Source organism: Haemorhous mexicanus, chromosome Z (assembly GCF_027477595.1).
Source record: "Haemorhous mexicanus isolate bHaeMex1 chromosome Z, bHaeMex1.pri, whole genome shotgun sequence".
Taxonomy (NCBI): Eukaryota; Metazoa; Chordata; class Aves; order Passeriformes; family Fringillidae; genus Haemorhous; species Haemorhous mexicanus.
The window spans coordinates 73380540-73407303 of NC_082381.1; the positions used below are offsets into that span (position 1 = coordinate 73380540).

The 26764-nt window shown below is 38.8% G+C and overlaps 2 protein-coding genes across 2 annotated transcripts in view; both read right to left on the reverse strand.

Moving 5' to 3' along the window:
• Positions 1-1844, reverse strand: part of ITGA2 (integrin subunit alpha 2) — a 67624-nt gene extending 65780 nt beyond the window's left edge. Inside the window, exon 1 of the mRNA XM_059837104.1 lies at positions 1688-1844. Within this exon, the coding sequence (XP_059693087.1) occupies positions 1688-1733 (46 nt within the window). The 5' untranslated portion in view covers positions 1734-1844. The remainder of the gene's footprint in view (positions 1-1687) is intronic.
• Positions 1845-11101: 9257 nt separating this feature from the next.
• Positions 11102-26764, reverse strand: part of ITGA1 (integrin subunit alpha 1) — a 73689-nt gene continuing 58026 nt past the window's right edge. Inside the window, exons 21-30 of the mRNA XM_059836708.1 lie at positions 26649-26729; positions 24842-24918; positions 24071-24160; positions 22909-23011; positions 21064-21177; positions 19375-19479; positions 18190-18294; positions 17461-17553; positions 15875-15991; positions 11102-15126 (exon numbers count right to left, since the gene is read on the reverse strand). Of these exons, the coding sequence (XP_059692691.1) occupies positions 15082-15126; positions 15875-15991; positions 17461-17553; positions 18190-18294; positions 19375-19479; positions 21064-21177; positions 22909-23011; positions 24071-24160; positions 24842-24918; positions 26649-26729 (930 nt within the window). The 3' untranslated portion in view covers positions 11102-15081. The remainder of the gene's footprint in view (positions 15127-15874; positions 15992-17460; positions 17554-18189; positions 18295-19374; positions 19480-21063; positions 21178-22908; positions 23012-24070; positions 24161-24841; positions 24919-26648; positions 26730-26764) is intronic.

A 26764-nucleotide genomic window follows, 5' to 3' on the forward strand; every position in this document is an offset into this window, starting at 1 on the left:
GGCTTTGTTGCATAGGTTGTCCTGTTAATGCATCATTTATTCCTCTTGACATAACCTACTTCTCTATGCTATACACTTTTTGGTCAACAATTAACAAGGTTGGTAGCAAAGTCATGCTATCAAAATGATAGCTCTGATTCAGATCTCTTCTTCTTGTATCATCTACAAAGTCTTAATGACTTTCCAGACACAGAAGTACACATCAGCAAGGAGTAACCCACTACTTCACTGTTGCACTATTTTAGTTGAATTTAGAGACACAGCAAAGCACCCCACGTGACCTATTTAATGCACCTGATAATTCAGAAGTTAATATACTGATATAAAATCAAGGGTGGAATAACTTGGAATATTTTCTGGAAGTAAAGACTAATTCAGCCAAGCTATCCCAATTAAATTTAAGGATATCACCTTTGAAAGTAAACCAGTTCACTAGAATTCAAACAACTTGAAAATTATTGTGGGAGAGCTACAAAAGTACCACCATAGCAGAACTCTAAAAAGACTGAAGGAAAACTCTCCTGTCCTGAAACTTTTTGTTGCTACTCCAACAACATCAAAAAAGGCCTTAGCAAGTATTAACCCAGTAATTTCATCCACTAACATCAAAAGTCATGACACATCTGAAATGAAAATTATGACAGCTTTCAGATGTAGAAATTGAGATAAATCATGGGTAGTGCCTGAACAAAGTAGACCTATCCCACTTCTGTCATTCAAAATGCCAGGGGAATTCTCCTCTCACAATCAGCCCTTATCTTCTGCTTTCAGCAGTGCTCTAAACCTTTGCAAGTCTTAAGACCCCATGAATTACAGTGAATGCTAATGGTCCTGGTTTTCAGTAGCTGTAACCAGGAGAATAAAGGATAGATTAAGCAAAAGTACAGGGTGGAATGTTTTGCCCACTGGTAGTTTACAGAATTTTTTTTTTTTTAAATGCCAAGTTGTTTTTGTTCTATATATCACATCACAGGTTAATATTTTTGTATTTTACTTCATACCCTGCAGCCACACATTCCACTGCAGTGTTCGCTATAGTTACTGAAAGAACAAGTTAGAACAGCTCATCAGCGAAATCTCATTTTCATGCTGCCTCTTTGGTGACTTGCTAATTAAGGGGTTTTGAGAGTATACAGTAATATTAAAACTCTAAAACTGCCTGGGAATTTGCTCATGGCAAGTGAATATGATTGCTTATAATTCCCAGGAAAATAGATGTAATGGTAATTAAGTTAGCCAAGAGAAGGAGGAGATGGTTTAAGTTTCCCTATCCTTGTCCAAGGAGGGACATCTGCCCAGCAGTGTAGTAACAGATCTAGAGGACTCTTGCAAATAGGAGCAGCACTCACAAAGAGAACATTATCTTCGCGCTTAACAAGGTATAATCATCGTATAATCCTAAATTCACACATCAGACTGTCCCCGTTCCCTCCGCTCCAGTGCGCACAGAGTCCATTTTCGGGAAAGTGAAATCCACGCCACTCCAGGAGTTTAACCTGCTTTAAAATCGCCGCCGAAGCACCGTGCCCGCCCGCAGCCGCAGGCCCCCGGCTCGCAGCCGCGCACCCTCCGCGCCTCCCTGCCCGGCTGCCCCCCGCTCCGCACCTCGCGCCCGCCGCTGGATTTTCCCTCCCTCCTTCCCTCCTTCCTCTCTTGCGTCCCGGAGCGGCGGGACGGACAGACGTACCCAGCGCGAGGAGAAGAGGCGGCAGCGCCGTGTCCGCGGAGCCCATGTCCGGCGCGCTGCAAGGTCGGGCCGGGGCCACTCCGAGCTGGCTGCTTCCCAGGGCCACACTGAGCGCCACCTGCTCCGAGCCGCCCCCAAATACTCTTCCTCCTCCTCCTTCTTTTCCTCCTCCTCCTCCTCCTCCTCCACGCCCCCTGCGGTCCACGGCCGCGAAGGGGCCGGAGGCAGCTCCTCCCGTCTCCCGCCCCTCGCTCCGCACCCGCGGCGCAGCCGACGGTGCTGTTCCCTGCAGGCTGTGCCGCTGGGTTGCCCCACTCAGTTCCCTCCTGGTTTTGCTGCCTGGAGGAGACCCCGCCACGGTCGGCCCGCCTGGCGCTGCCCAAGGCTGCGTGCCCTTGTCATGGCTGCGCTGGAAAGGGGGCCCCGCGATCGGGACACCCACCAACCCTGCCCTGGGTACCCTGGGCAACAGCGGCTTGGAGGGCTGGGGATGCCTCTTTTTCTTATTAAATTGCACATTTGATGACGCTGAGTCTATATCTTCTTCTTTAAATTTCTTTAAATGAAATTTTTTGCAGAATATACCCCAAGCTCTGCAGGAGTGAAACAGGATCCAGAAGCCTTGCGACGCAACTGTCTCGAACTTGGCAATGACGGTGAGGATGTATTGTCTAGGCAAAATAACTGCCCGTGTTTCCTTAGATGCCAGGCCAATATCCAGGTAGACAAAGAGAATCAAAACCAGTAAAAATAGGGAGATGAGGACTTTGACTTCCTAAGAAATCAGAAAGGGTTCTTATGCAAGGTGCTGTGAAGCTTTCAGTCTACTTAGCCTTGTCAGCACTGTTTGAATACTGTATGTGCAGAGTAGTTGAAAAACATGCATTTTCTCTATCTCACAGTTCCAGTAAATACCAAAATTTATGGCACTACCTTTTCATATGGAATGTATTTCATTTTGTACCACGAATTCTGCTGAATAATTTGAACTTCTTGGCATTAACATTGTGTAATGGAAAAGACAGTTGGCCTGGAAAATTGAAATAAAAAAGCTTTCTTCCTTCACCCTCCTTGCCATCTAGGTCATGACTGTTAGGTGTGACACACTAGATATTGTTTAAGGAGCACCTGTATTCTCTCAGCTTCTTATTTGCTTTTAGCCTTTAGAAACTGAGCTGTAAATTAAAATGAAGAAGTTTCTCAGCATTTGTCAGCAGGTGGTTTTCAACAGGGTTTTTTGGACATGGGTTTTATATGGACAACATGTGGTTAAAGAAACCTCCGCCAGGATGTTAAAATCCTCTTGATGGAAGCGGAGCAGGGACCTGTCCTTACGCTGGATTCTTTCATGTATTTACTTTATAGGACACACAGGACTGTTATCCAGCCTAATTCAAGAGCTTGTACATGGATGCACTGTGAGCACTTCCCGAGACACTGTCATTGCTGAACTCCAAAGCCCTTCCAAGGCCCGTGGTCAGTCATCACCTGGGACAACTCACAAGTCTCTGGGAGCACTCTGTTTCCTTTGCAGGGTGTCACAGAAGCCCTTCAAACACCTCAAGCGGTATTGAAGTGCAGATATTGAAGCAGCAGCACCAGCTTCAGCACCCAGACTGGTCCAGTGACCAGTGGGAAAATTGTGATGGGAAGAGCAACCATGGGAACTTTTCTTTCCATCTGCACTGAGTGTGTACGTGTATGTGTCATTCCAGGACAAGAAGGAAAACCTATATTTCCACAAGGAATAAGAACATAATTAATAAATACTGATAAAAGGACAATAAAAAATAACAGCAAAAAAAATCCACATCATAGAGAAAAATGGTTTCTTAATAAAGGAATAAACCTAGACTTGCCCTCTGCCCCACCCTAAAATAACCTCTGCAGACTAATGTCTCAGTTTCTTAAGAAACAATGTCTTTGATTCAGTTACATCATTCTAATTATAAATATATCCTTAGGATATGAAACTTTCTTTCTCATCCAGATACAATGCTGAAGAATAATTTCTCACACACAAAGGCTGTCTCCCAGGGTGCTGCTCCTAAGACCAACATTCTTCAGTGTTTACAAAGAATAGGCTGTAGGAGAATAAATACTGTGAAAATTACTGTATTATTCAACAATACTCCCTTAGATGAATGCTTTTGTTTTAAACAATTATAAGCCATTTGATAACAACTTTCTCATATAATCCTGAACTGTACTTTGCATATTATAGGAAACAAGAGTTTTTATATTGCGCAATATTTCACCTTTTTTGACTCCCTTCAGAAATTTTATACATATATTGCACACATTCAGGGAAATTATTATTTATTATTGTTCACCTACACTGGTAATTAAATTACTCAGAGAACAGTTTGGTTAGTGCTCCTTATCTCTGCACTATAATATGGGGTGTGATACACACCCTTTGTTGTACACGTGTTTGTTGTTTACTGATGTTTTACAGCACCTTGTCATGTCTGCTAGTCATTGATCATAGGGACACTTGCCAAAACCACCATATCTGCCCGAGCTTATTTGCAAAGTTTCAGGCTTGGTTCTATGCAAATACAGTGTGCACATTGGAATAAACTATTTTGTTATCAAGGGCCAAACAAACTTTCTTGTTCATAGTAAGGACTGTGTGAAGCAGTGAAACTGTAGTTATCTTTTCATCACTATGAAAAGATAACTACAGTTTTTGCATTGTCAAGAAAAAATAGAAGTTGCAGAGTGAAGATAATGAAGAAATCTTGCTTTTAAAGTTATTCTGGTGAACACATACTTAATGATCAATTTTACAATTTATGCATGTTATTCTAGCATTTTAATGTGATTAAAAATGTTCAAATTAATGCCAGCCTTTTCAGAGAAATATGCAGGTATCTCCATTTTTTGTCATTTGCAAGGGCTGACCAGAGAATCAGAGTTTCTGTGGTATGCAAAACTCAGCAGTTATTTGTTAATGTGTTTCTCGGAGGGAATCTTGGAAAAATGACTAATTTACACACAAAAGGCCAAGATGAATGGCTCCAGGTCACTCTTTGGTTTGTCTGGAGATGCTAGAGGAAAGGGCTGCAAATATTAGTTATTGTTTTTAGCAGAAACATGGTGTCTGTAACAGAAATGTTACATTAAATGCTCCACTGAAGGAAAAAGAACAAGCTACTAAAAAAAAACCCCAAATCTATAAAGGAAATGTCAAAATTAGCTGTGAGGATGTAGTTTAGACACTAGTAATAATTCAGTTTTGAAATAAAATTGGAAAAAGTCAAAAATACACTTGTGGCGTTTTAGGTGTCACGTAGGGAATAAGCAGAGGACAAACCAGCACTTTGCTCTGCTGCTGTGCAAGCCACACATTTTTAATGCTTTTTGCAACTTTGGTTCAATCATTTCAAAGTGCTACACAGGAACTTTCCAGTCTTTGTCTTGATGCACAGCACCACTTCCTATTCTGGAATACCAGCATACACTTACCTGTCTCTTGCTGTATTGGCAAAATAGAACTGTGTTTTATCCAGCACAGAATATATACACATATTTTTACCAATTCTTTTTTCAGCTAAGAAAAGCTTAAATCTGTCATGTGGAAATAATAGGGAAATAATAGGAATAGGATGCAATGAATCCAGTGAAGAAGAGTTCCATTCACCTGTGATCTCAAAAGTGAGGTCCTACAGCAAAGCTAACACAACCTATGTAATTTCAGGGTCTCTGGAGGAGTTGATGTGCTCCTCCAAATACCAAAGTATTTAACCTTAATACAACTCCAATAACCACATGAACTCTTAAAAATAGTGTTTATCTTTAAAATATTTATCAGACAGGGTTTAGAAGTACCCAATGAAAAGAGAGGAACCTCTATTTCCTTAGAAATAGAAATATACCTTTGTTTACGTTTCTGAGCATTTTTATTTTGGAAACTTCATAATTGTTTGGATTTTTTTGGAATTAAGATCTATAAATTATTCCTTTTTATTTGCCTACCATCAAAAGTTGCTCAAGAATTTGGTAGATATTTTTTAGCAAACCTGACTCCCTTAAAAATTTCCACTGAATCCCTCTGAATTTTTAACTAATTATGTGGGAAATATTTTAGTCTTGCTGCATTACTTTGGGACGGATTTGTTTTCCCTCTTTTTTCCTTCTAAGATTATTAGCAATTTAGATGTATGAAGCTAATGAAAAGTAATATTGAATATAAAAGAAATCTTTTAGTATATCTGCAACTGCTGAACTGGACCTATTCTCTCCTGGTTATTTGCTACATTTTGTAGGATTAGCTACAAACCTTGAGTAAAAGATGAAACATCAGAAAGATGGTGGAAAAAATGTGGTAATGTGATCATTTGCTGTCTAGTAGCCTCTAAAAAAGTGTTCACGTTATCACAGAATCAATTTGACTAGAAAAGAATTCTGAGATCACCAAGCCCATTCCAATGTCTAATTACCCTTTCTGTGAAGAAATACCTCCTGATGTCTAATTTCAACCTCTCCTGGAGAAGCTTGAACTTCCGTCCTCTCATCCTGTCACTGCTTGAATGGCAGAAGAGACTGACGCCCATCCGGCCACAGCCTCCTTGCGAGGACTGATAAGGTCTCCCCTGAGCCTCCTTTTCTCCAGCTCCTTCAGCTGCTCCTCATAGGACTGGTGCTCCAGACCCTGCCCAGCTCCATTGCCCTTCTCTGGACTCTCTCCAGCTCCTCAGTGCCTTTCTTGCAGGGAGGGCCCAGAGCTGGACACAGCACTCGAGCTGTGCCCTCAGCAGTGCCCAGTACAGGGGGACAATCCCTGCCCTGGCCCTGCTGGCCACACCATGGCTGCTCCAGGCCAGGATGCCATTGGCCTTCTTGGCCACCTGGGCACACCCTGGCTCATGTTCAGCTGCTGTCACCAGCACCCCCAGCTCCTTTCCAGCCACTCTGCCCCAGCCTGTGGCACTGCCTGGGGCTGTTGTGACCCAAGGGCAGGACCTGGCACTTGGCCTTGTTGAGCCTCACTCCATTGGCCTCAGCCCATGGATGCAGCCTGTCCAGATCCCTCTGCAGAGCCTTCCTGCCCTCCGGCAGATCAACACCTCTGCCCAACTTGGTACATGCTATGGATTTAGTAAGGTAATACTCAATCTCCTCATCCAAATCTTTTAGATATTGATCAGGATAGTAAATATGTGGAAGCCCAAGAGTGACTGGCCCCAGCTGGATGCAGCACTGTTCATCACCACACTCTGGGCCCGGCCATCCAGCCAGTTTTTAACTCAGTGAAGGGTGCTCCTGTCCAAGCCATGGTCTTCCCGCTTCACAGGAGTGTGCTGTGGGAGACAGTGTCAAAGGCTCTTCTGAACTCCAGGTAAACAACATCAACAGCCTTTCCCTTGTCCATCATGTCTGTCACCAGGTCAACAAATGAGATCAGCAGGGTCTGCCTTTCCTAAACCTGTGGTGGCTGGGTATTATCCCTCTGATCCCTACAGGCTGCCCTGTCAGTGCTGTGTGATTGCACTCAAGATGATCTGTTCCATAAGCTTCCCTGGGACCAAGGTCAGGCTGACAAACCTGTAGTTTCACATACCTTCCTTCCAGCCCTTCCTGTGCATGGGAATCACAAGGATCCTGTGGACCTCCCCAGTCAGCCAGGACTGACAATAAATGATGAAGAGTATCTTGGCAAACTCTACTGCCAGTTCCCTCAGTACCTTGGGGTGAATCCCATCAGGTCCCACTGACTTGTGGGTGTCTGAGTGGCACAGCAGGTCACTGACTAATTCCTCCTGGATTGTAGGGGTCTGTTCTGCTCCCCATCCCTGTCAAGCAGCTCAGGGGGCTGGTTGCCCTGATGATCACTGGTCTTACAGTTAAAGACTGAGGCAAAGAAGGCATTAAAGACATCAGCCTTAATCCTCATCCTCATCTTTGGAACCATATTTCCCCCACTGAGTTCAATAAGAAATGGAGTTTTTCCTTTGTCTTTCTTTTGTTATTAATCTTTTAATAATACATTCCTTACCAGCTTGCAAAAATCTTATTCACTTTCTAAGAAAACTTGTCCTGGGGGAACCAACAGGCTAGCCCTCAGAAACTGAAATAAAATCAGAAAGTTCTTTGCATGAAGGGCTGGCAGGATGGTCATGAAAGAGGGGCCATGTGCTAAGAGATGACTTGCCCACTCCGAGGGTTGGTGACACGTGACTGAAATGGTGCCATTAGGCCATGTGCAAAGGTGTACATGTTTCACCTTCTGTAGATTTTATTTGGTCACTGGTGCTGTTTCCCCAGGTCTCAGTACTGGGGCCAGTTCTGCTTGGTATCTCCATCAATGACCTTAACAAATGGTTGTGGGCACTCAGTCTGTTTGCAGACGAGATCAGTTTGGGTGGAAGTGTGGATCTGCTGGAGGACAGGAAGGCTCTGCAGAGGGATCTGGACAGGCTGGATCCATGGGCTGAGGCCAATGGTGTGAGGTTCAACAATGCCCAGTGCCAGGTCCTGCCCTTGGGTCACAACAGCCCCAGGCAGTGCCACAGGCTGGGGCAGAGTGGCTGGAAAGGAGCTGGGGGTGCTGGTGACAGCAGCTGAACATGAGCCAGGGTGTGCCCAGGTGGCCAAGAAGGCCAATGGCATCCTGGCCTGGATCAGCCATGGTGTGGCCAGCATAATTGAGGTGGTCATCCTCCTCCTGTAGTGGGCACTGCTGAGGCCACATGTCAAATCCTGTTTCCTGTCCAGTTTCAGGCCCTTCATTCCAAGACACTGAGGGAACAAGCCCAGAGAAGGGCAATGGAGCTGGGGCAGGGTCTGGAGCACCAGTCCTGTGAGGAGCAGCTGAGGGAGCTGGGGGTGTTTGTCCTGGAGAAAAGGAGGCTCAGGGGAGACCATATCAGTCTCCACCACTTCCTCAAAGGAGGGTGTGCCCAGGTGGGGGTCAGGCTCTTCTCCTAGGAAACCAGTGACAGGATGAGAGGATGGAAGTTCAAGCTTCTCCAGGGGAGCTTTAGATTGGAAATCAGGGAGAATTTTTTCACAGAAGGGATGTTTAAGCATTGGGACGGGCTACCCAGGGAGATGGTAGAATCACTTTCCCCGGAGGTGTTCAGAAATGACTGGACATGGCACTTTGTGCTGTGATTTGCTTCATAAGCTATTGTCAAAGGGTGAACTCGATGATTGTGGAGTTCTTGTCTTAATTATTCTATCATTACTTAATTACTTAATTATTCTATCATTCTATGAACTATGGATTAGCATCACAATATGAAGCACATTTTACTCTCTAAAATTTGTTGGCTGGGTGTTATAGGTAATTTTCCAAATACCGGGAATTCATGACATATAGGAGCCAGGACACAAAGGAGCCAGGACACTGTGTTAATTTTGGTAGATGCTCCAAATAAACAGCAAAAAGCAATTCAGTAGTTTGTGAGATTCCTGAGAATTTCAAAATCTTCATCACCATAACTCTTTTTTTTTTTTCCTGGTTAATAGGGTCATTGGAAATTTTACCTGAACCCTAAAGGTTTTGAGATGCAACAGCATCTATTCAGGCACAGTGTAAAAATGCTGAGGCTGGAGTAATAGGCTTTTGTTACTGAGATTTTATGAGCTGGCATCTAAGAAAGTGAACTATTAATGGCTATTAGTTTGGACCATGAGAAAACTGAGAAAGATTTCGTGGTGTGTTCTCCAAAATGATAGAAAGTAATTTACATTTCTCAGACTATGTCTACTGTCACAGAATTGCTAAACTTCAAACACTCTTCAGGGAAAAATGAGGATATCCTCTGTTTTTCATCTTAACCATTCTGATGGAGTGAAACTGTTGTAATGGAAAATAATATGAAGAAACTTTCACTAGAGAAAGAGATTCTATTCTTTTATCCCAGGAAGAATAACAATACCCTGAACATGAATAAATCTTAAGGACCATAGGTAATACTGAGCTAGATAGGTGAAGCTTTGCAATAAATATTAACTTCCAATATCAAATCAAGCTGAACCATAACCAAGAAATGTGTTTTCACCACCACTGAAAGTGAAAGAGTGGGTGAAGGGGATGGACAAAGTGTGCCAAGACAAACTGCCTCGCTAGATCTGTAAGTTAATCTACTTCAAATACTTCTGCTCCCTATCCCATGTCTTTGAAAATCCCCAGGACATGCAACATTCAGAGAGCCCTTGAGGAATGTCTGTCCTTTCTGAGAATGCTCAGAAACTGAGAGAAGAAGAAGGGCAGAAGGGTAAGAGCATGAGCAGGGAAAAGCAGAAAAGTAGCTCTATACCCCACTGTGCTAAAGTCAGAATCAAAATCGGCCTTTCTAAGGTCTTTCAGTGACTTTTTTTTTAATTGAATGAACAAAATCCAATTATCTCTGAGGTGTCAGCCCTCAGTCTTTCTAACTAAACCATGATTTCACTGATTATAGCTCATTTTATCTCCCACTTTTAAAAGCAGAATCCAGTTGTGCTGTCTAAATTGTGGTATCAGCCATTTGTTCCTAAAACTCCATCAGCACTTTAATCTGTATGACTCTTTATTGTCACAGGCCTCAAATCACACCCACTGCATGAAATGGTATTATCTCTGAACTGTGAAGTGCTAAGGTCTGCTTCTGATAAACACAATGAATTATAATCCAATTCTGTGAAAATCACACATCACATTACAGTTCCTGCTGTGAGAAAATGATTCTGGTTATTCATTAATTCCCCTGAAAAGCAATTTAGGCCAACCAACCAAAACTAGAAATGGATTTTTTTTCACCTGATTTTTATTGAAATGCTCCCACTGGCAAGGTCCAGCAATCTCTTAATCAGATACATACAGAGTAGTTCATTTGGTAAGCACTCCCCCATGACTAGACAGGATGTTGATGTTAGAGAACTATGATTCAGCATCAAAGTAGTCTTCGATGAGAGAACAGTTATTAGAAATTTTGTAATGTTTTCTAAATGTTAACGGTGATATAAAAAGAATAATCTTTGTCTTCTTGGAAGTTTTGATACAAACATTTACTAGGTCTAAGGACATTAATGAAAATAATTTATAATTATGCAAGACCATAAACTATTTGGGTTACAGGAATAAGTTGTACAGAGGAATCTGTGGACAGGAAGAATGTTAGATGAATGAATGAATGTGTCTTTCAACTTTTATTTAGTGTCATGGAAACAACTCTATGCCAGGAAGTCATATGATCTTCTAAAAAGCTTTCAAAATGGGTATAAGCACAAAGTCCATGAATCTAATGACAGTGTATTTCTGACAGCTTGACCACATCAAGCTTTCCTGGATGTTATGCTGTGCAAGAATGCTTGTTTCAACAATGCCTTTCTATTGACAGTTAGATTAATCTGTTTTTAGATACTGAGATGAGTTAATATCATTCTTATATCAATAACAAGCAAACAAACTACACAGGAGACTTGTTAGACTCTTAATTTCTTTTTTAATCAATAAAGCACATAGAATACTTTTACAGGAAAAAGAAAATGCTGTGCAGAATGTTGTGGTTTTCTTAAAAAGTATGTAAATCCCCGTTTATTCCTGTTAAGTGGTATAGTTAAGAGCAGTACAGTCTGATTACCTTTTCTGCTTTTATTTTTGAATGATCTTCATCTATACAATAGGCAATTAGAGAAATTAACCAATTAGGTTATGCAGAATTCATTAGATGAATATGACCCTAACTCCAGCCTCTTGGTGCCAGGTGAGATGAAAACCCTTGGCTTCAGTTCAGGGTGGATTCCCCTGACTCAAGCTCTGAAGAAGAGGAACACTATGCTCAAAATGATTCAGCACAGGATATGTACTAAAGGGCTCAGGTAAAGGGTCAGGGTATGTGGGCTGTGTCTGTAGTAATGGCTCATAGTAATGACTTAGAGTGAAACCAGACAAGCAAAGGAACTGCCCATGGAGCACAAGCAGCTGCTCAAGATTGCTCTAAGGGAGCTGTTTCCTAAGATTTGTAAAATCATGTATGGGATCACCAATCTCTAGAACAACCTGATATTGAGGCAGGAGTGTGCAGAGAATCCCTGCCCTATAGAAAAGTAGCTTGTCCATTTCCATTAAGTTACCTACTTCAGTGTTGAAGTTAGGAACTGAGCTGGGTGGGCCAGAATCCTTTCGTTGCCTAATCTCTCATTACACACCCAATTTATTATTAATTTTTACACAAATTTGCTTCAATAAAAAACATTTATCTTCATAGTTATTAGAATCCCACTACAACCCTAATGTGTCTATTTTTAGGAATAAAACTGGTTACATGATGTAAAATTAGGTTCTGGTACCTTTAGTGCCTGCCAAATTTAAGTGAGATGTTCCTGATACTTGCAATATTGCTTTCAGTAGGTTTTTGTTGTATATCATGAAAAGCAGTAAAATACTGCTCTTCCAGTGCTGTGTGGAAAAGATAGTATGGATAAAAATAACAAGTTTACTAATGGCTAAGAATTGTGTAAGAATAATGTGCTATAGTGCTATCCCCTTTACATACTTGTATGTATGTATGAATACTTATCTTTTAAATAGATATTATAATTGAAAACATGATAATAGGACAAATGTGAAAAGAGAGAAAGCATCATGAAAGAGGAAAGCAGTGTGGTTATACAAAGCTTATTACTGTTTTTACAGTGCAAAGAAAGTCTAAAATGAAACACTGATCTTAAACATACTCTACATTGATAAATACTATTGATTTATTTTTGCATAGTCTTCATCTAGGGAAATAGACTGTTCTTTTTACTTATATACTTTTCAGTTAGGCTGATGCTTTAAAATAAGATATGAAATGTCATGGGAAAAATGAAAAGCTCTGGTTAACAGCTTGTCATAACTAAATAGTGAAAGACTTATTAAAAGTATGCTGCCTAAGAATTACATGTGTCTTACACAACTTGTGAGTAATTTCATGAAGCCAGGAAAAATGACCTCATTGTTAACAAACTGAATGAATAATAATAAATACAAGTATTTCCTCATCTACCATAGATTTCCTACGTGTGCATAGGTGAGTCACAATTCCTTCAAAATTCTGTTCCTTTACAAACTCATTAGAGCTTAACAACACTGCTATGCCTTTTCAGAGATACTGTGAGAAAAAAAAATTACAATTTCAACGTGTTTGAATGCATTGGTGACAAGTGCTATTTAATTCTTTCAAACAAATAGGCAAAAAAAACCATTTTCCTAAAGTAAAACCTAGCTGAAATCACTGCTGTGATTTATCTTCACAGTTCAACAAATAAATTTTTGGTTTCTTTCACAATTAATGAAGCAGGGTTTCTATCCACAATTCCTCTATGTCACTTTTCTGCTTCCATTCCTGTGTTCTGTGCTCAGACCCCCTTCAGGCAGGGGGCCCTTCCAGCTGTCCAGATGAGCACAGACACCACGTCCCACTGCCTCAGTAGATCTCCCAGGCTCTGCAAAGCACAACCACCCACAGTGTTCCCACGGAGGGCTCTGCCCTCTTCTCTGAGTCATACTGCTACCTTCAGCAGACTGCTGCTATGAAATAACCACCTTTCCCACACACACGAGGAGAAATTGCCAACACTTTCAAACTCAGTCCTACTTGTTGCATTCACATAAGCCAGCCTTTCCCAATAGCTACTTTCTCTAACTTAGGGACTAAATAAAAGGTACTGAAGAGGGACAGCACCTTTCAAGCAATGAAATACCTTCTGGCACACTTTGAGAGTTTTACCTGTCAAGCATGTTCAACCCAATCTATATTCTCTTCTTGAAAAATAAGTGTTTATAAAATTTATCACTCTTTTTAAGTTATTACTATAAAGACAGTGATAAGCAAAAACATTTTGGAAAACTGCTTTTTTTTTTTTTTTCTTCGGTGATATTTGTCCCAAGAGGAGGAACAAATTTTCCTGGCTTCCTTAGCAAGGCAAAGCTTTTCTGCCAACAAGTATGTCTTACAGAACTTAGAACACCTCCTCAGCATTTTCTGATCTACTGGCAATCAATACTGAGTCATGCTGAGGCAGCATTACACTTTGCCAGCTTGCATCCTTTTTCTCCTGTTAATTTCATGTGGCTCCAAGAAACACAGGAAGCTCTCAAGGTCATGGCACAGCCATGAGCCTCAAGGAGAGATCCTCATGGGAGGAAGACAAGTGCATGAAAGAAAGGAAGAAACTGAATGATCTAAATAGAAAGAAAAAATTTCTTAAAGAAACGTTTTGCTATCTACATTTCAGTGTATTCTCATATAAACTTTTAATCTTTGACACAAAATAAACATCATTTTTTAAGTGCTTATTTAGTATGCAAATTCTTCATCACTTCTTAAATTCCTAAGTAATAAAGATGAGCTGTGACTTATAATACTAGAAGAAGCTTGCCAGTGATGAATTTCCTATCTGTGCTCTTTTGTTAATTTTCATTTTGTACACTTTAAATTCATTGGATTAAATAGCTACACAAGAAATTTACAGTGACAGTTTATGAAGCACCCTGCTGGCTACTCCAAGATATACAGCAAGAGTCAAACTTTCAGGGTGCCTCTAAACATTTTCTGCATAAATATGGACATTTCAATTTGCAGATAAAATTATGCCCCTGCTTATTTGAGTACAGTGTGCAATCAGATGGGCTTGAATGATTTGTGCATTTTTAGGCCTGCCAAAAATATATTTCAAGTTCAAACAGTTATGTGATTTAATGGATCAGCCCTTTATGGTCCTTGACCATAAAAGTCCTTTTATGGTCCTTGACCATAAAAGTCTCTTTCTTAGAGTATCCTTCATTCAGCTGGACATGCTAAAATGAGCAGAAAGAGAAATCCATGGTATATCATTAATTTTCACCCAATATTCTGGAGGTGCTTCTGTCTTCTGAGTTGCCATTGCATCAGCTATCACAGAGCATTCTCAAAGTTTGCATGTTCTGCCTTGTGAATTGACAATCTACTTCCACAGAACTGACATTAGGAGGGAATTTTAAAAATTATGAATTTTCCTTTTGAAAATCATAAGGTAATAAAAAAGACTGGGATTGCTACATACAAGCAGACCTGTTGTGTAATTTGGAATGAAAAATTATTCCACATACATAGGTATATAAAAATATGATTACAAACTTTCTGTATTCAAAAATGTTAGAATCTTTGAACTCAGTTACTCTCCAAAAATGAGCAACGCTGAAAGGTATATTCATGAAGATCACAAAATGCTTCGAGGTTGTTAATTCTTTTTTTGCATCATTTCTTTGCATGTGTGCTTGGTTTTCTCCTTGTTTTTCTGCTTCTTGGGTTTTTTTTGATGCACCAGCATTTGGAAAGCATTGTAACCACTGCATATAAGTTCATAATTTTACAGTAACATTTTGGAGGCAGACCTGAGCAAAAAATTTCTGGTTTTTTTAAATTTTCTTTTTTTTTTTATTTCTCCATTTTCTTCTTTAACGGCCTTTTGAAAAATCCAGCCTGCAGAAAAGAAAAAACATTATTAAGAACTGCTCAAAGCATACAAACCATACTAGTTACATTTATGTGTTTGGTTCTTTCTACTATTTTAATACTTGCACTGCTGTACAAAGTTAATGAATATTTTATCATGTCACTCTTTTTCCTGGAATAGAAAAACTAAGTGCAGTTAATATATAGTGGAGTGATTGCTGAATCATTGTTTTGATCACATATTGCTAAGGGTTAAAGTGCTTCAATTAATATTTGGTACTCAGTTGAATAAATAATATTTTATTTTATAATGTAAAAATTTTCGAAAGATTATGCATGTTGAAATTTATAAACTGTAACCTTCTAACTTAATTATGAACAAAATATTTAGCCTGGGGAAGAGTGCCCACTTGTGGCAAGACTTACATCACAGGGCCTAGCATCTCTTGCACAACAGAAAAAAAAACCTAGTTGAAAAAGGTCACAGCAAAAGCTTATAGAAAAATCCCTTAATAAACCCTTGCTTGTACTATATTATCTTATTTTTCTTTCCTTAGCATCAGGGCAACATAGATTTCAATCAGGAAGCACTGCTCGCTCCACATCAGAAAAATGCAGTGTAATTAGTTATTTTGTAATTTCTTCAGGATTTCACGTTTACTTTATCTACTACTAGATAAAATTATTTTCTTTGAGGTTCTAGTTATAAGAAAGAAATGATGGAGAATTTCAGCATATTTGTTTAGGCTCCTGAACACAGGGACGTGCAGCTTACCTTCCACAGAGCAAATATAAGCAGTGCAAGAATCAAGAGTCCAGCAAAGATACTCAGGAGGATAACCCATAAGGGGACTGTACCCGGTGGGTGTTCTTTGGAAATCTTGATCATGGTCTGCAAAGTGTTCAGAACATAAGAAGTAAATAATATGTCCTTCTGAAATATCAGAACAGCCACAGCAATTAATCTGTATGCAGTGATATCCCAGGATACCACTTCATTTTACCTACAGGAATTAGTAGGAGGGAATTAAGAAAATAATCTCCAGCATGAAAGGCTGTGTTTACACTTTTGTAAGTATTTTGCACTTTTGTAAGTATTTTGTAAGTGCATTCATTTATGAGAGTGGCCCTGCTACAAGTCAGTAATCATTGTTCTAAAGGACACAGGACCAAAATCATGAGCAGTGGAAGAGTAAGCTAAGGAGTTTCTTCAGTACACTCTTCCTCACTCAGTGCAAGCCTCCCTGAAAGATGGAGGTAAGCAAAGTGTAAAAGCCTGTGCAGACACTAACTTGATTTTAAACATGGCATATCTCGTGTAAACCCAACAGAAACAAGTAATATTCACTTTTAAATAAATGTGACCATATAGGAGTTTGAATTAACTAAAGACTTTATTAGAGACCAACTTTATACATGAAAAGAGCATTGAAGAACTGAAAACTAAGCATGAAATTAAGTCCCTAAAAAAGTTAAATCTGAAATTCCTTGTTTCTCATTATCTGCAAGCCTCTCAGCTGTGTTTTTAATCCTCGACTAAATTTTAATCTGCCACTTAAAAGAAATTTCTACATACAAAACCAGCTAACAACGGACCACGAATTTTTGCAAATAATTTTCAAAAATATTTTGTGCAAGATGTAGTTCACATTGAATATTATTATTCTAAATTTTGGACTATAAACAATAAAAACTCATAATAAGACTTCTGCCTAAAAAAATGGACACTGTAGTAAGCAAGCTCCTCCATGTACAAGTTATCACAAAAGACCAATGTTTAAACACTATAAATGCTTGGAATTGAGAGTAGTAAAAGGATGAATAATACCTCTAACAAAATTTTAGACATTTCTATTTATACCTGATGCCACTGCTATCATGTAATATATTTCCTTATCTACGAAAATCCTAATGAGTGTCTGAAAAATAAAGGGTCCTGTTTCAAATATACATCCTGGGTAAAAAAGTAGAAGGAAAGAATAAATAAGGAAATAGTAAAGAAAATACCAAGTATGATCAATTTGAATTGATTCAGAACAATTTTCAAATAATATTGATTCCTTAAATTAATCTTAATTATATTTTTAATTTACATAGCTGCAGGAAGTATTTATATTACAGCAAGCAGAAAAAATCAGATAGTACTTATCCTTATCTAATTACATTGGAGTGTACTGGGCTTTTGGTTATTTTCTGACTAATTCTGACATTTCTACTGTAATAGAAAATCACTTCTGTTTAGAGTAGGTTAATGCATTACTAAAATTAACAATCAGTTCGTTAGTAATGGATGAAAAAGAATGTTTCCATAGCACAACAAAATTCTATGGAGAATAAATACATCAATTATCACATTCTTACCTCCAGTTTTTGATGGTCATTTCTCAAAATCAGTGATGAGTTCTCACTCCTAAGTAATGCTTTTACAACAAGGGTTAAGCTGTGAATACTGGCCTGAAAGAAGAGAGTAGTTGCTATGGTTTACACTTAGGTATTTTTAGTAGAAACTTTTGTAGCAATGAGAGGAGTGAAGGAAAAACTTAATGCTTTGGGGGGGATGCTCAGAAACATGAAAGTCAGTGAAACTGCTCATGTATGTGACCTCCAGCACACATTATTACTTGCAAGACAGTAATACTGCTCTGAAAGGGTAGATAGCAGAGATTTCAAAAGAATATTAATCAATTTTGGAATACTAATGTCTCTCTTTTGTTTGTTTTTTTTTACATCAAAAAAATGCTTCTAGAGTTTAGAAATCTTCACAGACTTACTTTAAAAATATGTGCTCCTTCTTATATCTGCTGGATTAGACTTTGTGGGTGCATAAGTAGCTATTAGGAAAGGACCATCAATACAGAATAAGTAAGGATTGTCTTCTTACCATGGTTTTAAACTCCTGCTAAATTATAAGTACTTTAAGGATAAGAAAGTGCATGTGACCCAGTTTTAAGGAAATTTTAAAATAGCAAAAGAAACTATTTCAAATACTAGAGGAAACATTTAAGAAATTGAGAGGCACAATTTTACTAGATATTAGAAACATTGGCTTACGTTTCTCAAATCTGAAAGTATTCTGAATACTTTACTTACTTTTATGATGGTAGGTTTCCATACTCTCAATGAAACATTCACTTGATATATGTCAGATGGGACCAGGGCACAATTAATAGAGGCACAGCTGTATGTATCACAGTCCTGTTTGAAAGGGACCAGAATGAGGTAATAGGAAGAGACTTTTCACATCATTAAAATAAAACCACGTAAACTACTGTATATACAGATCACTTGCTATGATACCCGTAATAAACTGGTATTAATTACTATAGCTTTTTATGTAAAAATGACACTGCATTATGTAAAACAGGTTGAGAAATTTATGCTGTGCTAGAATAGACTCAGTTTTTGCAGGCTGGCAAGCCCTGAGGAATCTCTGTAGCTGCAGCTGTAGAGCGAAAGTCATCACAGAACTCCTAAGGGAGGCACAGCTTGCAAGAGCAAGTGTTTTTCTACCAACCCAGCTATGGCTCTTCTGAAGTGTTTTGTAAATCTTGGGACACCTGAATCTCTCAAGCAGGGAAATATGTGTGTGTGAAAATTCAAGTAGCTTTACTTCCTAGTATCACGTCCTAGCTGGGAGTACAGCAGGATTATGTTGTAAAAAGTTGGAAACCCTTAGCCTAGACTTTTTTCACCTCTGTGAAGGACAATTATAAGCATGGTAAGATACTCTTCCCATGACATGGTTTCATTTGCACCAGAAACTCCACTTTCACCTCTGTGTGAGGACACCTTCCCCCTGACAGGCTAACATAACTACAGCATCAAAATCCCTTTGTAACTCTTTCATCTAAATGTGAAGGGCTAGTCTTTTCCAAATGGGATCATCAATTACAGTTGCATGGAAAACCTGCCAGGTCTACTGGATGTCTAAAGAAGCTGAAAGGGACATAAGAAGCATTTAAAATATTACTATTTATTAATTACAATGGAAAAATAGACAGTAATGATTTATTCAGCTGTCAAATGTGCTACTGCTATTTGCACATTTTTTAATTAAACACCGAACTATCTAAATTCAGTTCCACATTGAGTTTTGCAGCCAAATAAAAGCCAAGCTCTAGTCAACACAGAAAAGGTTTTCTAAGTGATTAAAACAAAGTGTGATTCCAAATGACCCCGTTTCAAAACAGCTTTTACACATCTTTTTCAGAAGTTCTCAGCTCCAAGATCTAAATTAATGTCTGGGATGAATATATATAATATGAATAGGCTCACCATAATTGTATCCCTTGTAGGTTCTTTTATTTTTGACAACACAAATGGTTTCCCAGTGCCAATCTTTAAGGGATCAACAGGGTAACTACTTTGGCAGATGGCATTCTGTAAGCAGAAATACAAATAAATATTCCTATTGTCTGAATATGCAATCTGGAAAAAAAAATTATCTGGAAACAAGTCAACATTGATATTATTTAATTTTTAATAACAATTATAATGTCTACTAGCCACTAAAATAAAATAGCATATTGCAAGAATGCAGAATAGGAAATGCAGATGTCTTTGTATTGAAGTATCATTATTCAAACAGCACATGAAATATTTATGAGATAATTTAACCTAAACTCTATGCAGCTACTTTAACACCTGTACAAGCAAACAAGAGCTTCCTGCAAGATGACCATTATGTGAACCAGCAAGAGTTGGTTATTAAATGAGCTAAACAGCTTTTGCATGGGAAACCACAGAGCTTCTGCCCTAGCAAGCAGACAGGCAGGTTAAGTGCAGGATGCAGAATCCTCACTGGCAATATCCAGGGAGGGGGAGCGGATGCTGGAGCACTGATGGATCTCTCCGACTGCTCCACAGGTAGCTAGGAAATCCTTTGGTGTCTTCAGTGTGGGGGAATTGATTTTTTTCAGTCAGGTCGTTGACTTTCACACTGCTAGCATGGAAAGGATTACAAATCCTCTGTAATGCACTTTGTCACACTACTATCACTAGGTGTAGCTAGCAGGACATGAAATTGTCTTAGAAAAAACAAGATTTACTGAGTTCATATGCAAATGTGTCAAATGGGGTGATTGACTAGGAATGACAATAATGAGGAAAGGAAATCAAGAACAGACACAAGTTTTTTTGTATTCTAAATATGGGGTTTTTTGCTCATTTGATATTTGCTCTGAAGTGAACCTCATTCATATATTTTGATTTATTTTTCAGTTGGGCGCAAAACTAAGTGAAATTATTAGCAGGGAGGTTCATGTGTCTATGTCTCTGGGGGAAAGAAAAAAAAAAAGGAGGTTTAGGTCACTACTTAGTGAAAGCTGGGTTTTTCAGCCATGTAGTTATTGATATAGCTCTAGATGTAACATCTACAGCTCTAGAATAATAGAATTTGTTGGAATTGTGATCTCTGCCAGTTGCACTGGAGGACTGAAATGGAAAAACTCAAATGAGGGCTGCAGTGAAGAGCATTTGAAACATACGACCTACCATCCCCTTCAAGAAGTCTCAGTGCCCCAGAGAAGGAAGAAGCCAGAGGACTGCTAGTGCTGGAGAGCAGACATGCATTAAAGTTAATTTCAGTACCCAAAAGAAGAGAAGTGACAGAAGGTTGGGCTCTAGATGAACACAGCGGTATTTGAGCATTTGCAATAAGCACTTCTGACAATGAAAAGAATATGAGGTTCACATCTGAGTCTGGGCATCTCAGCACTTGCAATACAACAAACTAGCCTTGTAACAGTACAGTTATTGTTCAACACCATTTTATATCTGCTTGTTTCCTTTTATGAAAATTTTTCCCTATGTCTTCTTGTGCACCTCTGTACATACTTTTAAAATAGCAGTATCTTGTTATTTAGACTAAAAGCAATACATAATCCTAAATGTTTGCAATTTGCAGTTCCTTAAACATAAATTTCAAATTTAAATTGATCATAAAAATAGAAACTCCTATCTTACCTGGGAATGTGACAATGCAGTAAGGTAGAGGAGAGTGTTTTTGGCAGCTGTAACATTGGGAAATAAGATCTGCAGTGTGAGGTTTGGCATTGGAAAGTGTTCACCTTTTTCAATCTATAAAAAAAGAAAAATGTGTTGACTAGTACTTTCCTCTTTTTGTTGGAATTTGTTTGCGAGTTTTTTCCTTTACTGTGTTTTTATTTTCTTCTGCTCCTTTTTACATTTTCACAGTTAGTTATGCAAAAAGTACTTTATAGAGGAGAGAAGCCACTGTACCAGTGGTGGCTCCTGCTGGTTCCTCCTCAGGTGTGCTTGGGTAATTGCTCTTGTGCTGACCTGTTCCTCTCTCCTGTTTTCTCTGACGACAACAGGACATACCTGTAAGCAGCAGCTCTTTCTGGAAAGTCCTGCTGTGGTTGAGGATTGGAATTCCTAGGTGGAATTGCTAGCAGGGGAATTGGTGATACCACCTCTGAAGTGGACAAACTTAATAAATGCTCAAGAACCTTTTAAACTTTTTTCCTCCTGTCTACTTATTTGTGATTAGGTGCCTGCAAAGATGACTTTTACTTTACAAGATCATAAATGGTATGCTCTGCAATCCATCAGCTTTTTGACTCAGAAAACATAGACTGGCAAATTAGATGAATAATGCCTTAGACATCCACAGCAGACAAAGAGAAAAGGTAGCAGAGAAAAACACTGTAGTAGCCTAAAAGAATAGGAAAAAACCCTTTGTCATTGCTATTTAGTGAGAGCAGGAATTTTATCATATCCCATTTTTTACAGATGAAAGTTGATTTAGAGACTTTTATGCTATTATATGGGACACTTGATCAGTTTTGGATTTGACACTGTGAAACAGGATGCTCTCAAGATAACAAAATTCAGTTTTGCTGCAACTTTAGGTCAGACTTTTAATCACAGAATCATAGCATTGTGGACTAGTTTAGGTTGGAAGAGACCTCAAAGATAATCTAAAGTTCCAAGCTCCTGCCATGGGTAGGGACACCTTCCTTCCACTAGAAGATGCTGCTCAATTCTGGCCATGAACACTTCTAGGGTGGAGCATCCACAACTTCTCCAGTGCCTCACCACCTAATATCCAATCTAAATCTACCTCCCTTTCAGTTAAAAGCCATTTCCCCTTGTCCTACAATTACCTGTCCTTGTCAAAACTGTTTCTCCTGCTTCTTCTGCTCTCTTGAAGCCTCCCATCAGGTACTGGAAGACCCCAATGAGGTCTCCAGAGAGCCTTCTCTTCTACAAATTGAGTAGTCCTGACTGTTGCAGACTGTCCTCACAGGAGTGGTACTCCAGCCCTGTGATCATCTTTAGGACCCTCCTCTAGACCCACTTCAGAAGGTCCATGTCCTTATTTTGGGAGTTCTAGAGCTGGATGTAGTAGTCCAGAAGGATCTCACAAGAGTAGAGTCCATTGAATATCTTTCCCATGTGATTTTACTTTGCAGTATCCATTCAAGCAGGATGACTACGTTCTTGGAGTGTGGCATTTACCATTATAAACGTGACAGGATTTTGGAAATGGCTGTTCTAGCCTGCAGCAGGGGTAGTCCAAGTTCTCATTTACCCAGGCATGCTGTCTTTTCCCAGCTGAGAATAGAAGGTCTAAAACCCACCAGAACTACTCTGCAGGAGACAGACCATCTGAGACCTCCTAACTCAATGTGTTTCAAAGGAAGGAAGGAAAAAAAAAGGTTTTAAGCACAGCAAATGCATGTAGAGGGTTTAATGTTTTGTATACCTGCTATTTAGGTAATTCAAACTGAATGGAAAAAAAAATTAAGACAGTACCTATGTCATACACTTTTAATTGTTTCTTACCCTATAATGCAGAGTAACTTCATCCCCGATCTGCTCTGTTGTGTTAATAGCAGTAGGGACAGTATCATTTGCTGCAATTATAACATGGTGCTCTTTGAAAACACTGTGGGTTAAAAAAACACACAAAAAAGTAAACACACAAACTTCATAAAAACCCCTAGGAGTCAATAATATAGGTATTTTTATTATTTCATGAATTTCAGGATTGGTCTTGCAATTAAAAGTGCACTGCTGCATCCACTGAAGTCCAACTGCTGTGCTCCCTGAATAGGCCCCACTTTTTACCACATACATTTAGAATGCTTTGTTCAGATATAACAACTAAAAAAGAAAATACTATTCCCAAAATTAATACTTTAGGGTCTGATTTTGCTGTCCTTATTCTAGGTGTGCAGTTCCTTATCCTGGGCATTGACATATAAAACAGGCAGGATCCTGTAAAAGACAGAATCAAGCAAAACCAGAACAAAGCCAGCATATTCTAAATTCAGCCTTATTCCCCATAGGACACACAAAGTCTGGATCTGAACCATGAAATACATGCGAAATAAATTTGGCTTAATTATTTACACCTGAACACCACAAAAATGTTGTTATCCAATAATATACAGAATGCTTTTCAGGGAAGGAATCTAACTGAATTCTGGCTGTTTCTGAAAATAAAATGTACTACAAGACCTGCATTAAAGTATATGTCTGAACTTAAAAAAAACCAATCACCCAAGAACCTAAAATTAAGGCTAATTTTTGAAGATGGAAATCAAACATCACACCATGCAATATTACAGCAATACAAATCCATGGCCATCAGGAAGCTGGAAGTATTTGCTTTCTTATGTAATACTTTCTTATGCTTCCTTCATTCCTGAAATGCTTTTGAATGAATATACCAAAGTGCAGGAACCAAGCAAAAGCTGCTGTTGTACTTGCAAACTGCAGACCAAATTTAAGTAGAGAACATGGAATTTCGTCAAGTTAGGGACAGTAACTGCTCCACTATTTCATTATTTATCTTTTCACTGAAGGCTGTACTTCCACTTTATGAGCTTTGAAGCTTCTGCCTGTAGATACTGAGCACATTTCAAAAACAAAACAACACTATATTCTGTGAACTACTGCAATTTACTGTGCTAGCAAGTGAAGTACAGAGAAGTGTCAATACCTTACAAATATTAATCCTACTTCATATTTTACTGGAATTGTAACATGTCCTCTGTTGTCACTCAGGGTCTCAGGTGGTTCTTCACTGTCACTGAAACAAAACAACGTACGTCATTCAGATCAGACTGCTGGGTGGAAAGGGATCTTAGAAAATGAAATACCTACAGATCTGGGTATGAAAGCATACTACCCATTTCCAGTTAAGTACTGTCTCCTAAAGACAAATTAAAAATATCTTTTACAAAAACTAATGATTTAAGTCCTGCACCAGCCCCAGCTCACAGATGCATCTTTGTTAAAATTACAGATGGCAGGTGACTGAATGAAAACAGATCAATTAAAAGCCACACCATCACTAGGTTTTGTAGGGACAGCAAACACCGAGCGCAAGTGCATTCCTTTACCCTGTCAGGGACAACTTCTGCAATGCTCTTACTCTTTGAAGGCCAAACTTTCTGTTAACTGTGATTCATGCTAAAGTATGCAGTAATTCTCTAGGAGAATAAACCTTTGCTGAAGGTGAAATAACTGGAAATTATGACTCGCTTGTAACTCTAAAGCTGTAGAGAGTATCAACTATTTATTTAGTCCACTTAATCCACTACTGCACTGAATGCACCCATAAGGGTGCCAGCTCTACAGAAAGTTTAACTGTAGCTTTACAGAAAATTTAAGTGTTTGTGAGCTCAGAAGCCACTCATGTTTTACTATGAAACACAAAACTTTGGAGCTTTCAAAAAAAAAAAATCAGAAGGCAGAGATTGCAACTAACCTTGTTGCATATACATGAATAGTAGCATTTTCCAGGAGATAGGATGCGTTGAATTGGAATGATATTTTGAAGGAAATCTGTGTAGAGAAAACATTACACATTTTGAAAGAAAAAAAAATATATACCTTACAGGGATTGATATAACGAAAAATGTACCAACTTTTGCTTTTATCTAGGGAATCCTTATTAATATTTTACCAGTTTTCTATTAATCTGAATGAATCCACTATTTGGAATTTTCCCCAACCAAGAAGGAAATCCAATAGTTATTACTTATTAAAAAAAAGCCTCAAATTTTCACAAACCTCAGGAAAAAAATTTATGTAGTGTAGTAGAAACACATGGCTAAATAATTCTTAACCAAAAGCAATTGGTCTTACAAGCAATTTATCAAAACCTCTTTTTTCTTCTAATAAAAAAAAAAAAAAAGCTTTAAAGCCTGGCTATTCAAAGCCTGATTATTGCAGTGGAGATGAGCTGCCTGTAATAGGCTGCTGGATTGACACTAATATACAGTAGGACTCCTAGAATACCAAAATAAATGTTTACAATGTAAATAAAGGAGACACCACTAGGTATCAAAAAAAATCTGATTGTTGTTATAATCAGGGAAAATCTATCACAACTTGGAATTACAAAAAATTTAGGAACACTGTCCCAAATGTTCTTCCTCAAATCTGACACTTAAGAGTAATTTTATATGAAGGAAAAGTTTTCTTATTTGTCACTGTATGAAATTTTCAGCTCAGATTTTTATCTTTCCTTTTATGTGTACAAATCTTTATTACAAAGTGATCCACAGAAAGTTGTCCTATATATAATATTTATTGCAAAAAGCAGCTTTAGAAAGGAATATATTAGGGATCCTTATCAGTGAATCAGAGGTTAATTGATTTTTGAATTCAAAGAAAAGTGTGAAATTCCTAAATTTAGGGTTTTACAGCTACAGACAAACTTACAAGCAAAGCAGGAAAGGAAAATGTGAAAAATCCAGTAAAGCTGTGAATGGAACACTGTGGGCAGAGACACTGGACAATACACTTATTTGGCTTCAAGAAGGTAACAGCTGACTTTATCTCTACAAGTCCAAGACACAGGCTGGAATGTTTGTGTTGGAGGCAGTGTAAGAAGACATCTCTCACAGTCCTCCTGGAGCATGACAGAGGGGTAAACAAGAAATTGCCAGGAAAGATTGTCTTGTTTGTATGCAAATTGATATTTCCCAATTCAAGATCAAGTTTGGCTTTTTGAAGCCTTAGTTTAACTAAAGCTCCCTTTCCATCCCAACAGAGATGCAGACATCACTGGAGCTGTTCAAGATGGAGTTTGATTTTAAGTGGACTACTTGCTGGAAAGGCCTCTCTTTCCCCACTGAGAAGAGGTGAAGTCTTGATGCCTGATTTTGGCAGATCTGGGTTAGCACTTCCACACATCTTATTCTGTCTTCAATCAAGGAACTACATTTTATATACAAAATAACTAAACTTATAGGCTCCAGGCTGTGGAAAGCCTCAAGACAGACACTTCTGGCCAGGTGAGCCATTTGTGTCACTTGCATTCTGACAGTGTCAAGGATGGCAATATGCATCTATTACATCCTCATGTACCACATCTGACTGCCCAGCTACTGAAAATCTGATGGTTTTTCATCTGGCTTTGTGCCTCTGACCTCAAGGATAGCTTGGGAAACACACATGGAGAGTTTTTGGGATGAACACAAGAGAAAAGAACTTCAGAAGTGATATGGACTGCCCTGCCTTTAGAATTACATAGGGCAAGGAGAACTTGCATGCAGAGGGCTTTTTACCTCTTCTGAAGGTTTCAGAAATGGATATCCCACTTTACAGGTGATGTTGTGATTAGATTCACAGCTATCTTTCTGTATATCCTGAAGGGAAAAAGACAGTGAAATCATGGCTTTGT